The sequence below is a fragment of the Triplophysa dalaica genome, chromosome 25 (assembly GCF_015846415.1).
Source record: "Triplophysa dalaica isolate WHDGS20190420 chromosome 25, ASM1584641v1, whole genome shotgun sequence".
Taxonomy (NCBI): Eukaryota; Metazoa; Chordata; class Actinopteri; order Cypriniformes; family Nemacheilidae; genus Triplophysa; species Triplophysa dalaica.
This window is the reverse complement of record NC_079566.1, coordinates 8,538,412-8,565,095: the sequence shown is the minus strand read 5'-3', so window position 1 is coordinate 8,565,095 and position 26,684 is coordinate 8,538,412. Positions and strand designations below refer to the sequence as shown.

At 38.4% G+C, this 26,684-nt stretch overlaps 2 protein-coding genes across 4 annotated transcripts in view; both read right to left on the bottom strand.

Annotated features, from left to right (window-relative positions):
- Positions 1 to 23,465, bottom strand: part of LOC130415633 (exostosin-1c) — a 42,704-nt gene extending 19,239 nt beyond the window's left edge. Inside the window, exons 1-2 of one of the 2 annotated variants that reach the window (XM_056741464.1) lie at positions 22,458 to 23,465; positions 15,174 to 16,407 (exon numbers count right to left, since the gene is read on the bottom strand). In XM_056741464.1, coding sequence (XP_056597442.1) covers positions 15,174 to 16,111 — 938 coding nt within the window. In that variant the 5' untranslated portion in view covers positions 16,112 to 16,407; positions 22,458 to 23,465. The remainder of the gene's footprint in view (positions 1 to 15,173; positions 16,408 to 22,457) is intronic. The other variant, XM_056741465.1, reaches the window with a different exon arrangement.
- A 365-nt stretch (positions 23,466 to 23,830) lies between these two features.
- LOC130415203 (probable thiopurine S-methyltransferase) lies at positions 23,831 to 26,667 on the bottom strand. 2 transcript variants are annotated; one of them, XM_056740745.1, is made up of 9 exons: positions 26,547 to 26,667; positions 25,852 to 25,979; positions 25,526 to 25,618; positions 25,311 to 25,443; positions 24,976 to 25,028; positions 24,786 to 24,863; positions 24,587 to 24,672; positions 24,450 to 24,494; positions 23,831 to 24,291 (listed from the first exon to the last, which is right to left on the bottom strand). In XM_056740745.1, the coding sequence occupies exons 2-9, from the start codon at positions 25,944 to 25,946 to the stop codon at positions 24,173 to 24,175; spliced, it is 702 nt and encodes a 233-aa protein (XP_056596723.1). In that variant the 5' UTR covers positions 25,947 to 25,979; positions 26,547 to 26,667; the 3' UTR covers positions 23,831 to 24,172. The 2 variants fall into 2 exon arrangements, with proteins under 2 accessions (XP_056596723.1, XP_056596724.1); XM_056740746.1 differs by having other exon boundaries at positions 24,786 to 24,860.
- Positions 26,668 to 26,684: the final 17 nt, after the last annotated feature.

Here is a 26,684-nt window from a genome sequence, read left to right as displayed (position 1 = left end):
GTCTGCGTTCACATTTACGCTTGCAGGAATACTGGAGCAAATTCACTACATAATGTGGATTAAATGATGGGGAAGAATGCTATAACATGGGCATTGATCCAGATGTGATCTTTTGTCATTACAAGTGCCTGGACTGTAGCGATGGAGTGCTGTACGTTCCCAGTAAAGTATTCCAGATCGCATTCTGTACAACCCAACACTCAAAACTGGAATTATGGTGTGCAACCTGCGGCAAATGCGTCATAAATGGGCATCAGGTAGTTCTTCATAGCATCTCTTGCAACAGGATGTTAACTGACAACTGGCTTATGATTAATCTTATGAAATATGTATGCTATCCTCATAAGACCTCCATTAATTTCTCTCTTCCATTATTGAGTTCCCGCTCGAGTAAGTGCACGCTGACCTCCGCGGCTCGAAAAAATACTATTAAAGCGCAGCTCCACAGGATATGTCGTTCATTGGTCAAGTGACACCTTTACTTCAATGGACTCTGGATCAGGTTTTTTGAAATCTTCTTAAAATGGTACCTGGGATTCACTTCCTGTAGTATTGTTTCTCTGCATGTGTCTTGCCTATGCGTGCAGAGAAGCAGAGCTTAGATCAAGCGTGTGACATCTTTGTAAACATATTAAAGAGATAAATAATCATACTAAAGGTCAGGACTAGGAGAAGTGTGTGTGCGTGGATAGCAGTTTGATCTTATACCGAACGTCCTTCTTGATGGCCATATATCACTCTTGGCTGCATATAAACACAAGCAGGCACACACACACACACTGTAAGAATGTTAAGAATTCCCTTTCATTATATATGAGGCAGACGTTGAGTCTGACCTTCTGGCTGGACTCTAATGGAACAGAGGAGAAGGACATTGTTTTTCCAGCCTCTCTTAGTTTCAGAACCTGCAGCTTGAACCTGCTGTCATGCAGAGCATCACTTTAAAGGGATAGTTCACCCAAAAATGCAGTCCATCGAGTCATTTCAAACCTGTATGATTTTCTTTCCTAAGATATTTTTAAGAATGTTAGTAACCAAACAACACTGGCCCCATTTATTTCTATAGGGACACAAAACAGAGACATTTCTCAAAGTATCTTCTTTCTTGTTCCACAAAAGAAAGCGTCATATACAGATTTTAAATGACATGATGGTAATACAGATTTTTTTCATTTGAATGAATTTCCTTTTTTAACCTTAAATCGCTTATACACATTGTATTACATCTAAAGCAAACAATAATATTCGTTTTAGCCGAGTCAAATGACCCCTTTAATTCTCTCTCTCAGACTGTGTTCCAATTTGCATAATCCTGCTGCACACTAAAAATTAGAGGAGCGGGAAATGAGAGCGAATCTGGGAATATAATATTTTATATTTTCTGGGTCACGATTCAATTCTATTGTGCTTTTTATGTTCATTGCATATTTATTAGAAACTATCATATGTTTTGTTGCTTACACACTAATTTGAATCTTGCATACATAGTACAATATGCAAAGTGGAATTTAGTTTTACAAATTCATAGTTTACGAACATAAACTGACCTATTTTCATTAACAAATTTTATTATAAGTTTTATAATTATTTGTAATACCCAAACCCCGTCAAAATAACTAAAAAGTGTCAATGTGTGTTTGATGTGTATGATTTTTAACAGCTGACAGATGGAAGAGATATATCGCTCATGGCAATTAACAGAGACCTTCTCATTACCATCATCGCAATGGTTACACAACTCCTCCTGCTGATGGTACACATCTGTCCAGCTTGATATATTCTCGCTACGATGTGAGACACTTCCACACACACACAGAAAAGGTGCAACTGCTGCAGTTCATCACCGTCGCTTGCGGTTTGTGACGTTGATCGATGCTCTACTCCGCTGAATGCCCTTAATTTGTGTTTCACTCATGCGTGAGATCTCAGAGATGAGGTAAAGTTGTTTCCCCTGCTGTAATACATCCACACGTCCTATAAACAGACCACTGGACAACCCATAGCGATGGATGTAACAATTAGCAGTTAATTAGATTTTGGTGAAATAACTCCTGCTTGGTTTCTCTTCCATCTAAGTGCCGTAGATGCATATATTGGCCCTTCACTCACACACACACACACACATTGTTAGGACCCCACAGCACTTAAAATACCGTCTGCTTATTGGAATGCGGCTCCTTGCGCAGTTGGAACCGAGCTCGTGCTTCTGTAAATTGCCGATCTATACTACAAGTACACTCATCTCTTTGCTTTCTGTTCCTACTTTTGGTTCCAGACACAGCCTGGTAATCTTTTTTGCCCATATGGCCACTCCTACACACACAAGGAAACATATGTCAGCGTGACATCGCAATACTGCCCATTTCCAAATCAAAAACATTGAGTCAGTGCAGCTCATGGTATGGTATACGTTAACACACACTAACACACACAAGCAAACCACAAATGCTCTAGGCTTTTAATGGCTGCTCTCATGTTTGATAGCTGTCCAAATTTGCTGTACTTTATAAATGATTAAAACACTGTACTTTATAAACGATTAAATACTGTTTTGTCTAATTTTTATTATAACTTTTTTATTTGTTAGATATTTGCGAAACCCAGTGACAAACAAAGTGAGACTGAAAATAATGATTTATGGCAAAACATAAAAATAAGGAAATATGGAGATACAAGGTTTCAGAAGGATAGCAGGGAGACAGAATATTAAGTCATTATTCCGCAGCGTGAATCGAGGAAGTTTTAATTGTGTATTTATGGTATTGCTGCTATATTATAATAAGGCAGAAAAATGAACAAACACCTGACAGAATTGACAGTGGATGAAGTGTTTTACGTTTGACTCATGTACAGTACATGGATAAATGCAAACGCTAAGAGCATTTTAAAACTCAAAGTAAAGTGAAAATGTATTAGTGTGGACAAGTTCTTAGTTCTTCAATTTTGAAAAAGCATGATGATTATCTCTTATTATTACATTTTCAAAAAGGTTCATAACTAATGCGTGGTAACTGTAAAAAATGTGTGTGTGTGTGTGTGTGTGTGTGTATTTGTGTTTTTGTGTGAAGGGCTGGGGAGTCACTAAAAGCTCATTAGGGCACATGAGTGTTATAAGGCTGTTTGTTGACAAGTAATTGAAGTTGCAGATGAGTGAGTTGTTATCTCAGCTCACACACACACACAGATGGGAGGAAAATTAGCTACAAGACGGAAATGTGCAGAGAAGAGAAGCGATGTAAATTTGCATCAATTTCTCACTACTGATTATGATTATGGCAGAATATTCACGAAGACAACAGCATCTATTTAACATCTGCGTACCATACGGGCGAAATATAGTCCTGTTATACAGTTCAGAATAACCATATGTCACATAGCGATAGCTTGTATACTGTCACACAGTTTAGACAACTGTTTTTACACCATGAAGGAAATGTGTAGTAATGCCGGCCGTACTGATCCAAGACCTCAGGGTCAGATCGAGGGGAGACATTTTACTTGACTAAGACTACGACGTGAAACCGCCCAGCGGCTCGGACTGATGAGAAGTGAACAAAAATCCATTGATAGACAGAATAGAGCCAAAAAACTTTTAGTTAACTCTTTTTTTTTATTGAAAACCCCTTTCTTCTCTGGAACATAAGAGATATTTTCAGAAATGTTTTGTATCCATACAGTGGTGTTGTTTGGTTAACTGTTCTTCAAAATATCTTATTTTATGTTTTGCAGAAGAAAGTCATACAGGTTTGGAATGACACAAGGATAAGTAAATGATAAGTTCAATGTGTCTCATGTACAGCTGCTTGGTAAAAATTGAAAATTGTAAAAAGCGCTACATAAATAAAGTTGAGTTGATGCCTGGCTGTGTATCGGTATACAACTGTATATACTACTAGCCCTGTTTGAATTGATAGAACTATTTTATGCTGTGCTTCAGACTTATCCCTTTATAAAACATGAACAAATACATACAATCTAGAGTATTTTTATTATCTGACAGACATTTGACAATTTTTTTTTTATTAAGTCGCTGTTTTACTGGCTGGTTGATCCACTCTGAATTACTGCCAACTAGGGGACATACTGCTCGCATGTTTTCATTTCTCAAAACTTGGGGCCCTGGCCTCCTGGGGGGGCCCCAAGATGGTTCCAGGGGGGCCAAAGATTTTGTTGCATTTTAGAAACATTAATATTTATCATAAATTTTGTGCAATCAAACATCTGAAAAACAACGCAACAAACCAAAAGAATTTATGTTAAGCATTGTTTAACGTAATATATTCTTGGTTTAATTGGAAGATTATAAGTCTTTATTTGGGGGGCCGCAAAGGAATGCACACTACACAAAGGGGGCCTTACAACAAAAAAGTTTGAGAACCACGGCTCTAAGCAGTGGTTGCTTTTGATGACATTATGCATTCTGAGCAGCGAAGAAGAAGTGATTTCGTATTGGTATTGGAAAGTCCATCAGTTTTTGGTGATCTCTCTTTAATGTTTTAAACATGCAGACCAGGCGGCATATTGTTCCTGCTCTCTATATTCAGTTGACTGTTTGAAAATCACGGTCATGCTTGTCAAAGATCTGATGCCTGGACCAGCCGTGCTGTCTGTCTTATTTGAGGAAATCAGCACAGCCGTCCTGACACATCCAGCAGCCAATCAATAAACTTGATTTGTGATCGATGCGCCGTGCCCGATCCCAGAGTCAATTAGAACGAGTTCAGCGGTCTGTAAGCCAACAATCCAAAAGCAGAGTAGAAGAAGGTCAGCACTGAGTCTATTTGCATGCAGCATTTTGAAATGTCACCCATCATTCGGCCTGTAAACACGCGCTCTTGTTTTGCCTTCTTTTGCGAGAGCCCGGTTGTGTTCTAATGGAAAATTCAGGGTTTATATATTCAGTCGTCAGATGGTCCGTTCCCCCGGACAGCATTGAGCTATTCATGCATGTACATCTCAAAATAATCCGCCCAGCTTTAAGGTCCAGAATGTGTCCTTGTGTTTCCATCGCAGGGAGAGCGGAGCGTTGGATGTGGTGTTAGATAATTTACGTGCGAGTGCGGTTTGAATGAGAAGCACTGCTGTAATCACACTATATTTAAGAGCGCTAGAGGACAGTTGTTTAGTTGAGCTTTTCAGTCAACAGACTATTTGTCTCGGCCCGACATTAAGGGCTGACGCCACCTTGGCTTCCAATCTTCTTTAAAAGCAATTACACTTCAACGGACAGATTTGGAAACAGAAAGTCTCACGGCTAAAGTGCCTCAGTATTAAAGTGAATCAATGCAGTACTGTGTGAATACAGTATATGAATGAATCCTGTTAGAACGGATGGGGATTTACAAAACTTTCTGTATAGATCGGGGATATGCCAAACTAAACACATGTTTTGGATGGGTGTTATGATCAATAACCTCTTTTACTGTATTTACTGTAGTCAATTTATTTAACAGTTACAATTTAGAGTAAAATATATCGTTGTTGTCCTTTCAAAACCTCATATGACCAAATTAACAGCTTTTAAGGAAATGGAAAAAATACTGTGCTTTTTAAATGATAAAATACTGTGTTGTCAAAATATTTTTTATCGGTAGGATATTTGCAAAAAAGCGTGACTTATAATGATTTATGACAACAAATTGAAATAAAAAAATATGGAGATGCAAGGTTTAGAAGGACAGCAGCAATATATTCGGGGTGATACACAATTATATATGAAAAAATATTCAATATTTTTAGTTCAGCTAAAAAATTTAAACAAAATGCTACTAACTCAGTCTGCGTAAATTCAAAGAGGTCGGCAGACTGGCAGGCAGCGGCCGGGCATCCCCGTTGAGAAACATCTGGCAGGCAGCCAGGTGGTCACAGTTTGGCTCTGTCAATCTCCACCACTATCACAGAGACTTGGGTCTTCAGTGTTTTCTGAAGCGCGATGCCGTATAGCAAACGTCTTTTCCTCTTTTCCGTTCCACTGTAGCCTCCTGTTCGAGGAAGTGTGTGTCAGACTGCCTTGTTAAGTGGAATGTCCAATTAATTGAACAGAGCAGGCATCAGTTTGTGCATTAGCCGAGAGCGTGTGTTGACTCACGCGAGAGCACACTTCACTTCAACAGCCTTCAATTATTCCAAGAAGCAGGGCAGGATAGGGAAAGCAGTAATGCACTGTAGAAAAATGGCCCATCAGCAGAGCGTGTTTATCAGTCGGAGTGCTTGTTTGGAATAGCGTGAAGTTTATCTGAAGTGTAAAAGGAAATAAGAGAACCTTTATTTTCAAGGGTTGATGGCTGCAGCTAAATTTGGTGACCAACTTAAATGAGAAATCTTATGTGGTACAGTTGAAGAGCTCTTTTCCAAAACGTATTAAATGCCAAATTTAAAAAAAAATGAGTTTGTCATGCAATTTTACTGTGTACTAAACCTATTCACTGCTCCATCAATGTTTCATGCCAAATCGCTATATTTCCTTGTTTAAAATGTACTGCAAGATGCAGTTCCTTTCCAAAACGCTATAAGCGCCGAACCTGTTTTTAGCCTAAATGCGATATGTCCTCTCGACCAATCAGAATTCGCTCCTTTGTGGCATTTGTATGCGTGTTATTTTTAAATTATTTGTTTTATGTGGTGGACAATATTGAAACACGAAATTGGAAATATTTATTTTATTTTACCATTTAGATTGTTTCTATTTATTTTATTTGGCTCTTATTTATTTCATGCATTTGGATTTATTTGATTTATATTAATTTATAGTTTGAGTCCCTGATGTCATATGTTGCATGTGCTCTTGTTTGTTTGTTTTTAAAAAGAAATAAACCAAAAGAAATTGAAAAAAAGGATGGATTTTTGATAAATTTTCAGAATTTATAATCAACAATATTGTTGTTTCATTTAACAATCATTGTTTAACATGTTCAGACTGAGACAACAGACCATTTTAACAGGATAAATTGAATATTAACTAAATCTAGGTAAAAAAAGTCATTTTCATTTTCATATAGCGTTTTGGAAAAGTGCTCTTCAGTTATAGCCTTTGATGATCATGCATTTCTGTTGGTAAAAAGGAACTTTCTTAATATCAATAATATCAATTTGATAAAAATGTATACGTTTTATTATTTCCTATTTGTATTTTATTTATTTAAATATTAATCCCATATACATACCATGATTAATATCTACGAAATCTATTATTTAAAGTAATATTTGTTCATTATTTACTTAATTATTTTAAGTAATATTTATTAATATACAGTGTGCCATAACATGCTATGACTGCACTAAATTAAGAACATTTGTACTTCAGTTGGTGCCCAGCTTCTCGGGAAGCCCTTTGTGTATATGTGTGCACGTGTTTGTGTGAGACTAGCAGGTGTTATCTGATCTATAGATTCACTGGCATCTGTAGGGCTATTGCGGTGGAGATAAGTGAATATAGATCGCATGTACCGACGGGAGAGAGAGAGGGTGCCTCCATTACAAACCTGTGATGTGGTGTTTGTGTGTTTATTCCAGGAACAGCTCTGGCCTGAGTGACCCTGGCCTTGCGATCAGTGATATGGGCAATAGGGGCAGATGTTACAGAAGATAGGAGCTTAATGCAGTTACTGGAGTGGAGTCAACTCACTCACTGCACCTGATCGCATTACTGCCGAGAGAGGGAGAGAGAGAGATTTTGCGCCAGATCAGACGCAATCAGAGATACTGAAACAATGTGAGACAGGAAATGCAGAAGTGTGACGCAGGTTGAGGTAATCAGAGAGGGTGGATTGAGAGAAAGACATCGGAAAAGACAATTTTCTATGCATTTTTAAAGCCATATTCCCTGATATGTAGTTTGCATTTTGCATCTCTTATATTTTCTGTGGCTGTCTATATTAGTAGAAGTTATATTTGTTTATAAGAAAATTTAATCTCCATTTATTTTATCCACTTTCTAAAATGGTTGCATATCCATTACCACATATCAATGAGTAGTAGTAGTACTATTGTTTATAAACAAATTGAGTCTCTATTTCGGATGGATGCTGCTTAGGATGCTGCTATTGAACGCAGCTGTCTACATTTGCCGTTCACTAGCCCTCGAAACAGAACTTATGACTGGGGCGTGGAAGCCCAGGAGCACAGGCCAAGAGTTATTGATATCCAGTAAATGAGAAAGTGAGATGCTGAAAAAGAGCATTGATGTAAGAGAGAGAGCGAGGCTTTGGTTTCTGCATTCCCCACTATAGGCGTGTGCCGGACACCACTGCCAATGCGGCCGCAGGGGGATGATGGGATAGGGACAGCTGGGGGGTTGGGAGAAGCATACTCACTGGGGTATGTGGGGACACTCTGAGAAAAGACTGGGTGTGTGTACAGGTCCCAAAATATCAAAACATCCATGATGTGTGTCAGAAGCCGATCGGTACGGAATGCCAGTGGGTCAGTTATGCAGGGAGCACGGGACGGTCGCCGAGGAACAATGAGAGCTTGTTAGGGGATGAGAAAACAACAGATAGACAATGGAGATTGCTGCGGATCAACGTTTAGGGAAATTAGCGAAAAAACAGCATGCTGTGGGAGAGTGAATTGTGTGTTGGAAATGGGGCATGAACCAGAGTTACAACACAAAGACACAGATTTTTCAAGCCACACGCCTATTCTTCAGCATACATGCCTTGTGATATTGATTCATCACAAACTGGCTGTAAATTAGAGTCGGGTGGCCAAATAATTTTTCAACATGGCCCATGCAGGCTGCAGTATAACATGAATTCTTCTTTATCATTCACAGACCCTCAAATTATTACAAACCTGTTTGACTTTCTTTCTTATGCAGAACAGAACAGAAGATATTTCGAAGAACGCTGGTAACCAAACAATATTGACCCCACTGCCGTCCATTGTATGGACACAAATATATTCAAATTAGCTTCATGTTTTAGCAAAGATCATCATATTTTCAGTACATTCCACACACAAAAATCAGAAAGATTCAATGTGTTAAATCAAAATATATGCGCTCTCTCTTTTTCTTCCAAATGAAGTTATCTGGTCCATTCTGGACTATTCATGAACACATATTCTTAAATCTGGTATATATGGATTCAGAGCACAGTTTCCATGGAAACGCTGCGCACTTGGCGTCTAGACCTCGCAGAGATACTAAATCATTAAGCTGTTGTGATAGAGCCGCTATCTTACTGCGGCAGGTGAGAGGAGAGGCAGCGGGGTACGAGCGGCAACATTGAGGCCTTTGTCAAGTAAAAGTTCAACAAATTCTCTACTGATTCATTTATAAAGCTGAAAACATTCCTCATTTGCCTGGCTGACAGGTTTATCTAGGGCACATCATGATGCTAGCGTTAAACGCTCTCAGCCTGTGCAATGACAGTTTATCCAGCCGGAAGCTACTGTGCTCGGATATGTTAGCAAAGACTAAAGGATTTGGTCTAACTTTATCATCATCCCACTGCCCTGCATGAGCTCAGGTGTGCTTGAATTTTTGCAGATGACCAGATGGGTCTGTATCTGTCCTTGCAACAGGTTTATCTGAGCTTAGTGAAGGAGGTCACTATCTTTTTTTAACATGCATTTATTTTGAATATTTAAAAGAGGAAGAAATAAATCCTTCCTGTTTTTGGAATGATTATGTAACATATGATACATTCAGTATCATATGTTACATAATTAATGGAACATTATTGGTTTCTGTTTCAATTCTGATTCTAAATCAGCGCCATATAGTCTGGGTAATGAAATCTAAACTCTTTATATTGGTGGTGCCTACATAATACTATCAGGAAAAGGTATATAATTTTTAATGCAGACCTACAGTCGATATGATCTCGGATGCAAAGAGTATTGAAATATAAAAAATACCACAGTATAACTGACACTTATAATATCAATATAGTTTACATTATTTTTGCTGTATTTGCATATATCAGAATTTTAGTTTTGTTTTAAATTATCTTTTATTTGTATATTTTTAGTTTTCCTGTTAGCTAAATTTGAGCAATCTTGTTATGTGGATTTGTCTTTTTATTTACTTTGTATTATATTGCTGTGTAGTTAAATATATTTGTTAAATTGGATTCATTTTATTTTGGTTTTTATTTATTTCAGCTAATAATTTAGTGCCACAAAAACATTTAATCTTTATATATTAACATAGTTAGTATAGTTTACTAAAACTTTGTTTGTATGTGTTTTAAATATGCGATCATAAAAAAAGCATTTTTTAAATATATTTTTTCCCCTTATGTAGTCATTAGACATAACATATTTTCTAGACAATAATTAAATTACAAAATTTTACACACCCTCTCACAATTTCACATATTTGTGTAATTTATCGTTTTTATGTTTTTTTCTTACAGTACGATTTTATCTCTCTTCATCTCTTTCTTGATTATATGCATCCAAGTGTATGTTTTTATAAATACAAAATTAAAATGCAAAGTACACAGACATATACTGTATTGTGCAAACTTTTATTCTAAACGTGATTAACCACGATTGATCACTTGACAGCCCTGCTGTATAAGCTTAAACTGTATAAAAACCTGTTGTAAGTCACATGCATTTTTTATGGTAAGGGATGCAAAGAGATGATTGTTCGATTGTAAAGTAATCTATATTTGCAGTTTTACCCACATAGTATCCCTGTTTCACACAGAAATCAATGACTTGCTATGTAATCTGGCAGATGTAGTCTATTTATCTTCACTGTGATTGTAAAAAAAGTTTAGAGGTGTGTTTGCAGAAACAGTTCAACCAATCCAGGCATTACAATAATAGGAAGCCGAGAAACAGGGTAAGAGAGTACAGGACACATCGTTGAGTCAATTTCCTGGAGATTTCATGCACCCTCAAAAGCTTTCAGCTCCAGTGGAGACAGACAATAACAGACGTGATCCGGATGGATTCTCTCAAATCCACCTCTGCAGTGTGCAGAGAGCGAGATAAAGCCCAGATTACAGCTCTAAATTATGAACTACCATTCTGACATACACACCACTTGCCATGAAGAGCCCTTGAGAGCTAGAACTGTATTTTGACATTGTTGAGATCTCTTCTGTAACTCTAGGAGAGACAATTTTTAGGTCTGTTTAAAAATATTGGAAAGAGTGCATTTTCTCTCCAACGGAGAAGAAACCTTTTAGATATTAAAGATTTTTTATAAAGTGTTGTAAAGAACAGTTTTGAAGCAGATGGAGTCAGTGCCACATCTGTAACCTCTACATTTTGCAAGGTTTTAAATAAATTTATAAATAAATATGGCAGGTTGTTTAGCTCTTTGATAAGTTTTAGCTGACTGCACACTCCAGGAACATCGATGGAGACAATTTGATTGTTAAAAGTGCGTTTCTGGAGCTGCCTACCAAGTACAGAATTTGATTCCTGTTTGACAGCCCCCAAAGTCCTAGTTTAAGACAACAACTACAGTATAAAACAGTAAGTCTGCACATTAAATCCGCAGTCCAAAATGCTTGGGCAACTTTGAAACAGAAAAAAAACATTTATCAATATTATTAAACTAAACCATTATTGCCTTAGATGTCTATAAACAAGTATAAAATGTTTTTGCATATTAAATGTTTTATTTTGACTTATTTTACAGCTCTGAAACCCTTTTATTAGTCGGTTTTAAGATAATAATCGAGGGATAGTTTCGTTCATCATTTATTTACCCTCATGTAACGAATTTCTTTTGCAGAACACAAAAGAAGATATTTAAAAAAATGTTTGTAGCCATCAATTGGCTTCTATTGTATGGACACCAAACCAAACATTTCTCAAAATATCTTCCTTTGTGTTCCACGGAAGGAAGAGCTGTTCAAGTTTTGAGCGACACGAGGGTGAATAAATGATGACAGAATTTTTATTTTTGGATGAATTATCCTTTAAGTGAGCTGTAGATCAAGGATTAGCCTACGTGGCATTCTGGAAAGTGGAGGTCATGACCTTTTACCCTAAAACCCTACTCATGTCTTTATCCTAGTTATAAGGTTGCACGCGTGTGCGTGTATGTGTTGTTTATGTGTCCGGGGTATCTGTATATGCTTGAGTGACCGGCAGTGTGTGTTCATGCATGAGGCTGATAAATAAACGCATGTTCACAGAATTACAAGACGAAATTGTTTGGTAGCGAGACTGAGGAGATCGAGAGTACAAAAGACAAGAAAGATGGAATTCTTTCTTTATTTGTTCAATATAAACTCAGTTTGTGCTGGCATGTCCACGGGGCCGTGCAAACCACACTCTCTAGGGGTACAATTCCACATCCCCCTAATTACAGTGGGGTGTAGCGTTTCTTATTGGGGCCTGCCAACAATCGTACACAAATGCACACACAAGGTCACGGAACGAGAAAGGGCTGTCATTAAAGTCCTTATTAAGTTCATTAAGCACAGTTTGCGATCATTTTCATTTGTTTCTATAGAGATCTTTCACCAAAAATAGTAAATGTAGGCCTGGTAAGAATGTTTTCCTATCATTGTGTTTTATTTGCAATGGCAGGTAACAAAAAGGCAATAATGTTATTCAAGCCCAGAGTCTATGTTATTCTTCTTTTCGCCTTGAGATTCGGGGATAATGATGTTTTTTACAAGAAAGTCTGGCACGTAGTAAGACTGTAGTCATGGAGACCTTGTCATTGAAGGTCCCGCATTTTACTATTAAACACTCGGACTTTAAAGTTTTTGAGCGTGCACACACATACGACTGCATTCTAATGCATTCCCACAAGTCTACGGTGGTATAATCAGTATTGCAGTATAATCCCGTATATGTGTGTGTGTGTCCTAAAACTGTCCTGAAACTGCATGCCCTATTTTCTTCTCACTCTTTCTCATTTACATTCTCGGTACAATGCAAGTTCTCCCCCTCACCACCCGCTTTTGTAAGAACCCTGAAAAGTGCATGAATGTAGGCCAGTTGCAGTGCCTTTCATTCCTCAAGCATCCCCTGCTTTCTTTCTATCTGCTCCCTGGGCAAGGGTTCAGCAGGCTTCCCGGTGTGCCTTCAGGTTAATCTGCAGCAGTAGCAGATGCTGGTGATCATTAACCTGAGAGAACTTCCTAAGAGCTATTTCTAAGTTCGCCATCTTAGCTTTTCAATGGCACCACGGCAGTAAAAAAAAGAGAGAGAGACCCAATTCCTTTGGTACTGGTTGTCTTCACATTTTCCCACCCTTTTTGACGTTCTGGGTCCACTCCCATCAAGACTGCATTCAGTGTCGTCCTTGCCAGTGGAGCCAATTTGAAATTAAACAGTTCACAGTTTCCCAGCCCAGACCTCCACGACTCAAGTCATCATTTTCATTCCAGTAGAAAAAAAGCATTTCATAAATGTTTTCCTTCCTCACACGGACCACCTAAAACCCCTCTTGCTAACAAATATGGCTAAGTTTCCTCCTGCGTAGGAGAGACCCCCAGACCCATCGTGTGGAATAAATGAACTCATTCATCCAGCGCTGAGTGGAACTCTGTCCCCGCCACAAACCAAAAGCAAACAAGCTTGAAGCACCGTTCAACGGCTGTAGACTATTTCTCTGGTCGTTGTTTGGCCCTGCATGCTCCTTTAAGACCCAAGGTGGATTTGGTTCACATTCTCTGTGGAACTTCTGTGGCTCTGTATTAGTTCTCCTCCCTTCCTTTCCCATATTTCTTACATATTTCTCCACCCAAAATTTGTAAAGTCTTTGTTCTTCATGTGTGCATTAAGAAATACTTGAGAAATGCCCAAGAAATGTTTAAACCTTCCTGCTTTTGACCCACAGAAGCTGTGCTTATAGTGACTATGTATCTTACAGTTTACTCCATTTGTATCGGTTAGAAACTATTTAACTTCTTTTCCAAAGTTTTTTGTATTTCAAAGTATTCATGACTTTATATTTATGTTACACAATAGGCCTCATTCACAAAGCACATGCAGAACAAACCAGTTATTTGCTCTGTTCACTTATAATAGATTTTTTTAGTTTAATGAAATATTTTGAATTGCCTTCCTTTATTTTATAAAATTAGAATTAGAATTTTAGTTAATGTTATTTTTTTAGCCATTTTGCTGTAATTGTGCATTTTTTTATTTTGATAAAGTTATATAGCTGAAAGGTATTTTATTTTTTATTCAGTTTATTCGATTATCAGTTATTTTCAGTTTCATAAATACTTTTAATTGGGCATTTATTATTATTTAAATTTGATATGATATTTGATGATATTTAATTTTTATATATATATATATATATATTAATTTTAGTTCATTTTACTTTTCAGCAATTTTGTTGTGCTTTTGTCATTTTAGTGTTAATTTGTTTATTTTTATCTGGCTGTATGACTTCAATTCTGTTTATTCAATTATCAGTTGTTTTCAGTTTGATTGTAGTTGTATTATTATTTTGAATTGGCTTTTATTTTATTTTTTATTCAACTTAAATGTTTAAATTGAATTAAGTTAATTTAGTTTTCGGAAATTTTGGTTGTTTATGTCATTTTATTTTTTATTTGTTAAATATTTTTATGTAGCTGTATAAGATTAATTTTGAGCCGAGTTCTAAGCTGTTATAAAATACCCTGTTGTTACCCTCTGCTTCTTGGGGCTTATTGCTTTATTCATTTATTTTGTATTTTCATTTAATAGTTTTAATGTCTCATCTTTAACTTATTTCAGTGTATTTCTGAGTCATTATTTCTCATTTTGTTAAGTTTAAGTTTCAATTTATATTTAGGCTGATATTTAATTTAATTTCAAATAAGCAGAAATTTGAAAATTGTTTTAGTTTTGGTTTCAGTATAGTATGACACTATACAGTGGTCTCATTGATTGAATGCTGCATTTAAATAGTAAATACATAGTAATTCATTCAGCTTTGTGATTCATGAATGAGGCCCTTTATAAAAAATCATGTGCAATACATTGTACGTCATTCTCAACAGTAGCGTAGTTTCACATTTTCACTGTTATTCACACTTGACACTTTTTTTTCATGTATTACATAAGTAACCTACACTCTGCAGTAAACTGATAACGTCGTCTACTATTTAACACACAGGAACCTGAGTAGATGCTTTGGGTGTCTTGACAAACTCAACTGAGTCACTGAAACTGATCTCATAATGCTTGTAACTCCTCATGCTATTACTGCAGGTACAGAAATTCCCCACTGGCTCATTTATGTGACTTACCTCTCATACTCTTGGTTGTCATGGTCACAGCGTGCGTCCTTGTGTTTCTCCCAGTCCTTGCCGTGGCGGCAAGTTGTTAGCGACACAATGTCCTTACCATTGTGGATGTGATGCAAAGCGTTTCGAGTGTCTGAGCCAATGCCCGTCAAGTATCGTTTACCTTTAAACATCAGCAGGTATTTCCTCCGAGGGGGGACGGTGTTGCGAACTAACCATCCCCTCTCGCCGCCCTTTTGCGGGTGATCTTTAGAAAACAGAGGTATGGAAATGTCAAAGCCGGGTCTGAAGTGTTCTGTGTTCAGACTTGCTTTGGCCAAAATGGCCTGGCCTACATTAAATCCCAGGTCCTCAGTATAGTTAGGCCAAGTTCCCGAATAAAGGTTAAAGATGACGTGGTTGCGTCCGTCGTTCCAGAGGGGATATCCTCGAATGCGCTCATCCACGTTGGGCACGAACTGCGAGGATAACTGGTCCCTGTCCAACGTGTCGATTCCCAGCACGAAAAGACATGCTTCGTGCGGGTCCGACGTGTAATACCGCGATTCCGCCACTGAGGTGAGAATCTTCCGATAACTTTCTGACACCCGCTCTCCTTTCTCCGTTGGATAGACGTACACCCGAAAGCCACTTTGACCTTGGCATCGGGCAAAGTCGAAGCACGTGTCCATCCTGCAGTGACTGTCCTTGTAAATCCCTGCCCATGTCTGCTGCCGTTGCCTGGGTGACTCACCGGGCCCCCCACCATGCTGAAGTTCGGCCTGGTCTGCGTAGTCCGGGAGCAGCACCCGATCCAACCAGTCAGGCCAGGGTCGTGCCACTTCCCCCCTCCTGTGGGTGATGAGACCCAAAAGGCGGTCCTGCAAGCCGCCCCAATAATAGAGCAGCAGCCAGCAGCACGTGCATAGGCCCAGGAGCACGTACTTCTTGCGTGCCTGCATGAGGCTGTCTCTCTCACCCTTTGAGCTCCAGGGCCCGGCCTGGAGCCTCAGATGGGGGGAGTTGGGCCAGACAGCAGGGGCCGAAGCTCCAGCATAGCCCCAATGTCCTCTTGTCCATTAGCGAGAAATAGAAACTCAAATCGTGTCTTGCTTATATTACTCTGTTTACAGCACGCGACGCCCAAGCAACATAAATGCGTGTGCTCTTTGCTGATGTCCACCTGAGATGATGCAGTGCAGTTTCTCTTTTCGTAGCGCCACTCTCCTCATGGCTCAGTGGATCCCTCTGCGCTTCCCTACGAGAGACATCAACAACACACTTCACTACACAGCCTTCTGTTCATTTATTTCAGCAAATGGACACACACACACACACACACTCAGTCCATCCTCAAACACTCTGTTTATAAAAACACAAAAAAAATAGTGTGATAAAGCAAGCAATGCAGCACTGATGGCAGTGCATTACATTGCAAACATTTTTCATGTATGTCATTAATTGTGCATTTTAATGCAGTGTAATGTGGTTAAAAATAGGGTACACAACTACATAATTGAATTTAAGAAACTCAATGCCCGGGCTTGAATATACAGTGATCTTAAAAAGTACTTGAACACTTAAGCCACGCTTAAAAATATATTATGTCACTGCATTATATAACAAAATGTTGAACCAAAGTTCTATCTGCAAACAAATAATGGTGGATTATTCCTGTAACTTGCACACAGCAGGTTGCTCTGGACAGGAAATCTGGAAGGTAGACTTCATGCATCCATGAGCAGCATAGTAACTACACGTATAGTTCATCTTATTAAACAAGATTTTCAAGTCAGAAACCTGTATGACTTTTCTGTGAAACACAAAAGAAGATAAATAAGCCCATACAATGGAAGTCCATAGGAATCAATGGTGTTTGGTTACTGGCGTTCTTCAAAATATCTTCTTTTGTGTTCTGCAGAAAAAAAAGTCTCACAGGTTTGAAACGACATGAGGGTGAGTCAATTTTAGGTTGAACTATCCCTTTAAAAGTATAGTTTTATCATTTAAAACCTTACAAACATTTGTGTTTTGTGTTGGAGAAGCCATATAGTTGTATCATTTAAAACCTTACAAACGTTTTTTTGAAGAAGCCAGCTTGTTTTGAATATCAAATCCACTTGCTTTGATAGTCTGTTATCTTATGCAATGACATTCATGCAATTTTAAACATGGCGTAAATGTCCAAACATTTGAAGTACATTTAAAAGTTCAGAGCGCTGTGGTTAAAATTACAGATGCAACTACATCACATTAGGATGCCAAGCTCGATCATTGTATAAACATGAAGGTGTATATGCTCAGCCCTAGTGCTGGCTACTTAACACTGTGATTGCATCAGTATAAGGCCATAAAGTAACATTTTTAATTTGTTATTTTGTAAAGTAAACTGCTTGATATAAACTACAATGTTAAAGGAATAGTTCACCAAAAAATGTACAACTATGTCATAATTTATTTACCCTCATGTCCTTCAAACCTGTATTAAAATCTGTGAAACACAAAATAAGATATTTTGAGAAACGGAAGTCAATGTGGGCCATGTTGTTTGGTTACCAACATTTCAAAAAATATATTTTTCTTCTGTTCCGCAAAAGAAGGAGTGACATGGTGGTGAGTAAATGGTGATATTAATGTACTGTATATAATGATGTACAATATATGTTATACTAATGTAGTATAGTTTGTGTGAGTCTAGAGGGGTAACATTGTTTATCGTCTGAAGGGTTTGGGAATCACTGGTCCAGTGGTCTTTTACACGCACACACACACACACACACACATACACATTGCAGTATACATGCTAAACACGAGCAGGGAGGAGATAGCATCACTCTCCCTGAGCTTCAGCTCGGGTTTAGGAGATGAAATAAAGATGAAGGGCTTGAAAAAAAATAAGTGGGCTTTAAGAAACCTAAATCAAGAGCGAGTGGGAAAACGCAAACCGACTTTTCAAATCTGATGCCAGTTAATCGTTGTGGTAGACTGAGGTTGCTTTCTTGTTTGTTTTGTAGGGATGTGTGCGACTGTTTTAAAAGAAGCGGTGTTTGTCAAGAAACCTTCATCCATATGTGTACCTATCTGTGTGTGAGGTGCTCAGTGCTTCTACTGCCAGCCAACGCACAAAGTCAGCTTTCAGGTCTTACCTGCCTTATTTTTCTATTTTCTCTCCTCTGTGTTTTCGCCAACTTCCTCAAGAGCTTCTTTCTTATCTGTTTAAGCAGTCTGCATGACCAGCTCCAGCCCTTGCGCAAAATAAACTAAAGCGTTACATGAATGTAAATGGCTTGATTATACTTGTTTATATGCTTTTGTATCCTTGTGAATGTGTGCTTGTTTTGTGACTGCAATTATGATGGGGTAATATAAAGTGTAAAGCTCTATTGCACGACAAATTGGGTGTTTATACTTCTCCTTACATCATATGTAAATATATATAAATCATTACATATATGTGTCATATTTGGAAACAGCCTATTTGAAATCTCTGAATAAATGTCATGTTTGTTACATTGTATCAATAGGTACAGAATAGATATCTATATAAATACATATACATCCGCTAGAGACTATTTTTCTGATTTTAAAATGTACTATTTATAGGCATGCATAAAATGTATTTTGTTGTTTCATTCTGTAATCTACTAACAATATTTTTACCAAATTTCAAATAAAATATTGTTTCTTTTAGCGTGGATTTGCAGAAAATTTGAATCAGAAAAAGTCAGTACTCAAATACTGCAATGAAAAAAAGTTCATATTCACTTCTAAGCAATACAACAGTAATATTTGTACATGTAGTTATTTTTAATTTTAATTTTATGTGTAACCTTGATACCATTTCATGTGTCTTGTCATCCTGTCAGTCTTTCACATGACTTAAGTCACTCCTCAGGTTTGATTGTATTGAAATTCAACAAATCCTAGACGGGAATGGCCACAATGCATTTATAAATGCTGATTTAAAAGAAAAATGTGTAATAGTCTCTTAATTTTTTGTGCGGATGTATATGTGAGCGTGTGCATATATGTGTGAATTTATGTTAATAAGTGTGTTCAATGACAAAGGTATAGTTATCATGTTGTTTTGCATGGTAAAGCTTATCTAAACACTCCAGGCCAGGCACATATTTGTCAGGCAACAGATGCAGGGGATTCCATTGCAAACTTCTCATTATTAATGCATCAGCCCTTTAAGTTAGGACATTGATTTACCGTCTTTCCTTCCCTGTCTTTTTTTTGCATCACAGGCAAAATTAATTTCAGTATTCCTTAAAAATCGACTACAGTTAAGATTTCAACTGTTTTGAGGGCGCTTTTGTCCAGATGTGAACGTCAAGCTCACCTGAATATAAGGCAATGATAAATCAGGACATTTTTGGATGTTGGTAACCCAGAAACGAGGAAATCGTATGGCCAAAGGTGTTCACAAATGTTTTCCAATGCTCTTTACTAATAGGCCTACTAATAATTCTCCATTTGTTGGGTATAATTGATCTGCTTTGTGTATTAAATAGTAAACGTGTATAGATTTTCTGTAGAAAATGTCTGGACTTCATCAACAAGGGTTTAGGAAACTATAAACAGATGTCATTGTCTGAGTGTTTAGATTTCAGGTTTTGACAACAAATGTCACATTCATAATAACACTGGAATTCCTGCTAAACGTAATGTTTTTAAATATTTCCTTTTTTATATTTTGGTTAACGTCATTCCAAACATTACATATATTCTGTTACTCCCCTGACTCGAAATCCAGCTGACAGAAAGCTGGAGCTAAACGCAGGGTGTGATCGCTTGTTTTGGGCCCAGAGGGACATTTCCCACTCTTTTCTAGTTTTGCTTTCTAGCACAATTACTTTTTATTTTTCTCATTCGACGATACAATTGCTTTCATCTCACTGACACTGTAAGTCTTTCTTACTTATTCTGCACAATACATCACAAGGAGGTAGGTCTCGAAACAACCTGGAGGCAGCGTAATGAGATGGGGATGTGATGGCATATTGCTCTATCACCATGACATGAAACAGCTGAATAAGTGAACGCAGGCTTCTGAACGCTGAGCGATACGTCTTCCACACGCTTCATAAGCTTTTTAAGAACAAGCAGTTTCCACTTTGTAAAAGCAAAGTGTGTAGGAAAAACTGAGATCAAATGCTTGTGCTTTTTCAACTGTTGGCTGAACATCCCGAATATGGAGAAGGACAGCGAGCAGGTGGACGTGGCTCAGAGGCAGCCACCGTAAGCATGCTGAGTTAGTTTCCTATGTCGTGCCTGTTGCCCAGACTGCTACAGCCTGAGTGTTTTTTTTTCGCATGATAAGTGTGTGACAGCTGGACACTGAGATGATCTCCCCTGGCCTGTCTCCCTCTCCGACAAATGAATCAGATCTGCGCTAAAAAGCCTGCTTAGAGAACACTTATCCTTCCAGAAACAATTACATCTATTTACATTTTTTACTTTTGAATGTGAAGTGTGTAATGTCAGCACTGCTATCTGTAACCAAAGCACCTTGCAGTACACTGTAGCGAACATCCCATTAACGCGACATGGTTTAAGTGTTTCTCTCATAAACGCTCCAGTTAATAAGGCCCTTGTGTTTGGTTGATGAAATAATCTGTAGTACAAGCCCACATCCTTAACCACAACCTGTCTCATCTGCTATTTGATTATATTGTACTGGCACCATGGGGATGTTACTGGTTTAAGTATATCTGTTATTATTAAATAATACAGATTTTAAATCAAGAGTGCACTTGCTTAAAGTCAAAAAATGTTGTTCTTACAGAAGAAGTATTTCTCTATGATTTTACTTCTGAATTTAGCAACAGCTGCCCTAAGCCGTACAAATAAGAAAAACGCAAGTGGCAACTGATGCTAGAGAAATACAAATGGTGTGGTGAGGTGGGTTAGACGGAGTTAAAATTAAACACCAAACTCTGTCATTACAGGTCAAGTGAAAGCAACAGCGGGGTTGGAGCCAACGGCCCAGCCTAGTTCTGCTGCATGTTTGTGGTGCTGAGACTGACCCATGCTGAGCTTGTGGTCAAGCCTGCCGGGACATCAGTCTGGCCTGCAGTCAGATTTTGAGAAAACACAGAGCGACATGACTAATGTGAGTGTAATTTCAGCGTGGATGTTGTTTGTGAGGAATCAAAATCAAATCGTCTTGAGGACATACACGGTGCTTTGGAGTAATCTCAACTAAAACGCAAATGAAGATGAAAAAACTAGGGCAAAAAAGTTGTTTTCCTTTAATAAGTGCCATGTCAGTTCTGGTGCAAAAAGATCCAATCTGGTTGCGTAACATCGTCTTGAACAGCCCCCCGCTACTTTCATGTTTTAATTACTGGACAACAATAATTACCAGCAGGCTTGATTCCTCTACACGAAATGTTCCCCACACACATGTCACACAGACTCATTATCCTAGCAAACAGGACGGGTTGAAGCAATTGGAGGATATCAGATGCAGCAGTCAAAACTGTATACAGTGCATATTTAAAAAAGACGTTCAACACAAGCTTTCTTTGTCACAATGCCTGGCTATTCATTCCCACGCCCCTCCACTCCGTTACCTCTCCCTGGCCCTAATGAAGTCATATACATTATGTTATATGATGCTACGGAATGAGTTATGAGAGCCTGTCAGAAGGGCCGAGATTCCAGCCATTTTTCCGTCCCCTCCCGATCTCCCTCTCCTTTCAACTCCACCGCAGGGGTGGACGCTTCATTCGTTTCACGTGGAGCTCTCATAATAGCACGAAAATCTAATGATTAAAGGAGAAATCTATTCATCTCCTTTTCCAAAATACAGTAACTGGTTTGGAGTTATCGGTGCGGTTTTGCCCAGCAAAATGACCCACCGTTATGATGTTCACAGATTGTTACTCAGGTACGTTTCTGACTCAAGCTGACCACTGCTTGGTGTCTTGGGATCAAATTAAAAACACAATCACTGCGCTCTGTATTAAAATGCACTGATGGTCCTGAATACACCTGCGGTAATTGAGATGCCAGACATCACTAATTTGTAATCACTGCTGTCAGTACGCATACTTCATTGAGCTTCATGGAGCATAGATAATGTATCATTTTAAACAGTATTTTTATATTGTAATATATAATAGCCTTGTAGAATATATGTAAATTCTATATTAAAAATATAATAACGCAATATGAAACGTATTGTCAGTCTAATTGCACTTAGTGATTAAAATTGCACGTTTAATTTAGGTTAAATAATGAATAATTCAAGTATAAAATTAATTTTATCATGCGTAAGGGTCAGATTAAGTGTGTTACCTGTCATTATCACGCTGGTCCTTTAGTATGGCCGCATCCTCATCCCCTGGCGATACTGAACGCGTTCTCCTCTCTCTCCCGGTGAAATGGCCCTGCTTGTTTTCAGCAGCACAGTTTTACGTGATGCAATAACATCCGTGCCACACGGTCCACCCCTGAAGCGCTCCGTGGACACCTCCACTGTGTTCAAAACCCAGTCTCTCTCTGTCTCCTCGCTTTACCAGCTCTACAACCAGATTGAGTTACAGAGAGCCTCGCGCGAGCATACGCAGCGAGCGCTCCCGTAATCTCACACCTCCTCCCGCGCGCTTCTCCGTCACTCCCTCTCTTCCCACTCAAGGGTATTTTGCCAAATATTAATATTCCACTCGGACTTTGAGTATCCTGGGGGTGATTTGTGTGATCTGTAAGGGCTCACTATGCGTGGACATCCGTTGTTGTAATAATGTGGCTTCCTACCTTAATTGCAAGATCGTTTGGATGAATGAGGAGACCGAATGCCGTCCATATACACAGGCATGAAGCAAACGCCAGCAGCCACGTTAATATTTTAGTAAGCTGCTGGTTGGGAGCTTGTCTGTGCCTGGATGAAAGACGCTGTGTTCTTGGGTATGGAATATATGACAAGGAAACAATGGTCGCAGCCAGTGCCCTTGGGGGTGGGCTGCACTCGGTCGCAAATGTGAAGTTGAAGGTCCACGGTATTGACGAGACACTAAATTCGTAACGAGTGATGAAACGATTAAAACTATTCAAACGATGCCGAGACACAAGGCAACGCCGTTTTCTTCAGTATGACAGTACCTCACCCTGAACTTCAGCACACCGCTCAATGGTGCACTCCCCAAATCCCGTTCAGCCTCACATAGACAATGCAATGCCGACAGCGTCCGATGATAAATCCCTTTGTTTCCAAATTTAGACAATATTATGAATGTACAATTGGTGCCAATACACGAAATCCATCAGCGTTCGGCTTTACATTGTTCTTTTTCTCGCATCCTCAATATTCCAGTTGATCCCGCCCCCGGCGCTTCTCATTGGTTGAAAGACTCGCGGTGCCTTCGCACGAGCTAAATTTAAAGTAAACAGACGCACATCTGGCCAGCGGTGGACGTCACTGTCAGCGGAGGTCGCGAGCCACAGCGTCGCATGCGCTCAGCGGTGAACCAAAGAAGGCGACGACGGGAAGGTTGAGTGCTTTAAACTAAATAACTGAATTATAAAAGAGTAGATTTTATAAAATAGCAAAAAAAACGTATGCCATTCTTTTGATAAGAAACTAGTAAATAAATCAAGTAGGAAGGAAATGTTTCTCTTTAAAGAATTGTGGAGGAGAGACCCCTTTCAGTTAAGGCGTGCATACACGTTTATTGATATTATTTGATACGGAAAAAGATGATTGAAAATGAGTTTGATAGGCTACTTGATCTTTACATCTTTAGTGTCATCCGTTATAAAACACTTAGACAGGGCTGTCTCTCTTTTTATTGCCATGTTGTACAGTTTTCCCTTTTGAACTGACGCCATCTTGTGGGCATCCACTGTATGTGTATTACAGGTAACAATTCCTTCTATGAAAATATTGATACATTGTCTTTAATTATTACATCTATAGACAAAAAAAGATGTTTGCAATTTGGCATCATTTAGGTGGTTTCTTTTTATTTACTTCCCACCTAGAATGTAAATAAAAGTATGCCAACAGTGAAATCTCATTGTTTCTTTGGAGTGAGAAGGTACACTTTCTCAGTCAAGTAATCTATTCCCCATGCTCTGTGTCTTTCCTCAAAGCCATCTGCAGACTGAAGCAATTCAATGTCACAGGCACCTTCTGGAATAAGAGACAAAAGTTGACAAAATAAACTACACTTGAAAAAACGACTCGCTTCAATAGTTAGTAAGACAGTAGCGGCTTGTAGTAACTTAAAATATTTAATAATTAATAGTAATTTAATAACAACAGGAAACTTTTAAATGACCAAAACTTACCAAATAATTGTTTTAAAACATCTTCTGTGACCAGAAACGGTGGACCTGTGTGTCAAAAGTTACAAAAAAAAGATAAAAGACTATGCTTTATAAAGACAAAAGCCTTGAAATACATTGGCTTTCTCTCCTAATGTTACCTTTATGCTGCTCAGGATTATATTCCACTGTATCTAAAAGATATCTGCAGTCACTCTCCATTAAGGACGTGAGGAGAGCGGCATACCTTGAGGATGAAGAAGATGTGTAAATACAGGTGAGTGTATGAACTATCATACGTGAGGGATAATGTACATAATATTGTAAATTTTGCATCGAATTTGTTACAGGTCTACTTACTTTTGCCTGTCGCATGGGTTTATTGCCACCATTGCTCCTCTATCCCAAATTCCTCCAAACTTCCCTGCAATTGCACTGCTTGTAAACAAAGACCCAATGAGAGCAAGAAAGAAAGAAAGAAGAAAGGAGACATTTAATGGTTTCATGCGGTATGTTTTCTCATAAAAAATCTAAAATGTGAAACACGCACCTGGAGAACTTGTATAAATCACACTGATAGATGGAGATCTTCCCATCCGCACTCTAAGAACAAGGAAATGCATTAGTTGAATACATATGACTTGAACTCACTGGGTAAACATAATGCTGTCTACTTCCATTTAAAAAGTCTGAAGTATTGTGACCTTCATGCAGTTTCAGAGTACTACACAGGGGTTTACATTTGTATGTATCCGAGTTGAGCCACAAGACCAAATACCAACAACAAAAATCATTTTGAGTGTCTGTAATCCCATCTGGCTACTTTTATGACTGGTGTGCGGCCATCATATTGTATTGCCTGTGACAAAAGGGAACGTTGGATACCTTAAAAACCTTTGCTCCTGGAATTTCTGGTACAGGTTCTTCGTTGTATCTAAGGCTTTGGTCTTCAAAAAACTGTTTAATTCCTTTTTCGGAAATTTCAACTCCAACCACTGTGTGACCCATATCAGCCAGCCTAGAAAATATAATGGACATTTAAGGGAATGCAAAGAAATGATGTACTATATCTTTGTTACAGTGGATTTCAGACTTCATACCATTTCATCTCCACAGCTTTACCACACAGTGGAAAAAAGAATCGAATACTCTTTTGTCCATGTACAATTTTGTCCAAGTATTTTTCCAGAAACCTAACAACAAGTGAGGGAATAAAGCTGAATAAAAAATTCAAATAACAGGCAATTGTGTGATACCACACATTTATGGAGAATGTAAACTTACAATCAATTTATGTGACACAGAATGCCGTCTAAGAAATGAAGTGACAGAACAGGCTCGCATCTCAGCGGGCATGTATGTGAGTAGTGTAAGTATGTAAGATTAACTGCTGTGTTAATGATCAAATGTGTGGATACGTGATTACTTGTGCACTATGGGACGGTGAAAACCAGTTCTGCCTGTCTGCCACCTTTCCTCCCACTCCGACAAAGCCATCACTCTGTTTTCCTGGGCTGACATGGTTTCTCGTCTTCAGATATGATTTGATAGATTCTGGAATAATAAAAAAAGAGAACGTACAGTTTCACCAATCACTTTTTTGTTTCATTTAATTCCAAGATTTGAACAAAACAAAGTATTGCATTGTCTGATTTAGTTGATCTCTTCACAGTGTAAAGCAGTCTACTACACAAAACCAAGATCACGGTTTTGATTTGAACACCAGGACAAACAAGCCACTCTGCTGGTAGGTCAAAGTTTACAACAACCATTCAGCCAATGCCGTTGCGCGATTTTTCAGATTACAAGCATGGGAAATATTTGCATAATCATTATGATAATGCATATCAACAATACATTTTTACCGTATCTCTTTAAGGCATGTGATCCACTGTGATCAACAGAGACTTTAATAAAGTCGTCGACGGACAAAACAGTTTGTTGTTTAAAATATGTATGGATATTTTATTTCAAACAAGAGGAGTGTATACAAAACTGCTGTAAATCTCACTTTGACGTTAAAGCTCTTGACTTTTAAACAGCCTTGCCTAAACGTAGACAATCGCGATTGTCATACAATTCTGTCAACATTCACTATGTATAAAAGAGAAACAACTTTACCAGTTTAGCGAGCACCTAGTGCCTTCGGAGCTTGCGTTTCATAACAGGAAGCACGAGCGTAAGGTGGGCGTGGCCTTTGTCACACGTAAAATTGCGCGTCGCACCGAGAGGTGGAGCCTTCTGTGATTGGCGTGTCCT

Excerpts from the sequence above, each read along its gene's own strand:
- LOC130415203 (XM_056740745.1), bottom strand. The coding sequence starts at position 25,946 with ATGTCAGCCCAGGAAAACAGAGTGATGGCTTTGTCGGAGTGGGAGGAA. Across the intron at positions 25,029-25,310 it reads CAGGAGCAAAGGTTTTTAAG|AGTGCGGATGGGAAGATCTC; the intron begins GTATCCAACGTT and ends CCTTGTTCTTAG. Across the intron at positions 24,495-24,586 it reads TAATCCTGAGCAGCATAAAG|GTCCACCGTTTCTGGTCACA; the intron begins GTAACATTAGGA and ends TTTGACACACAG.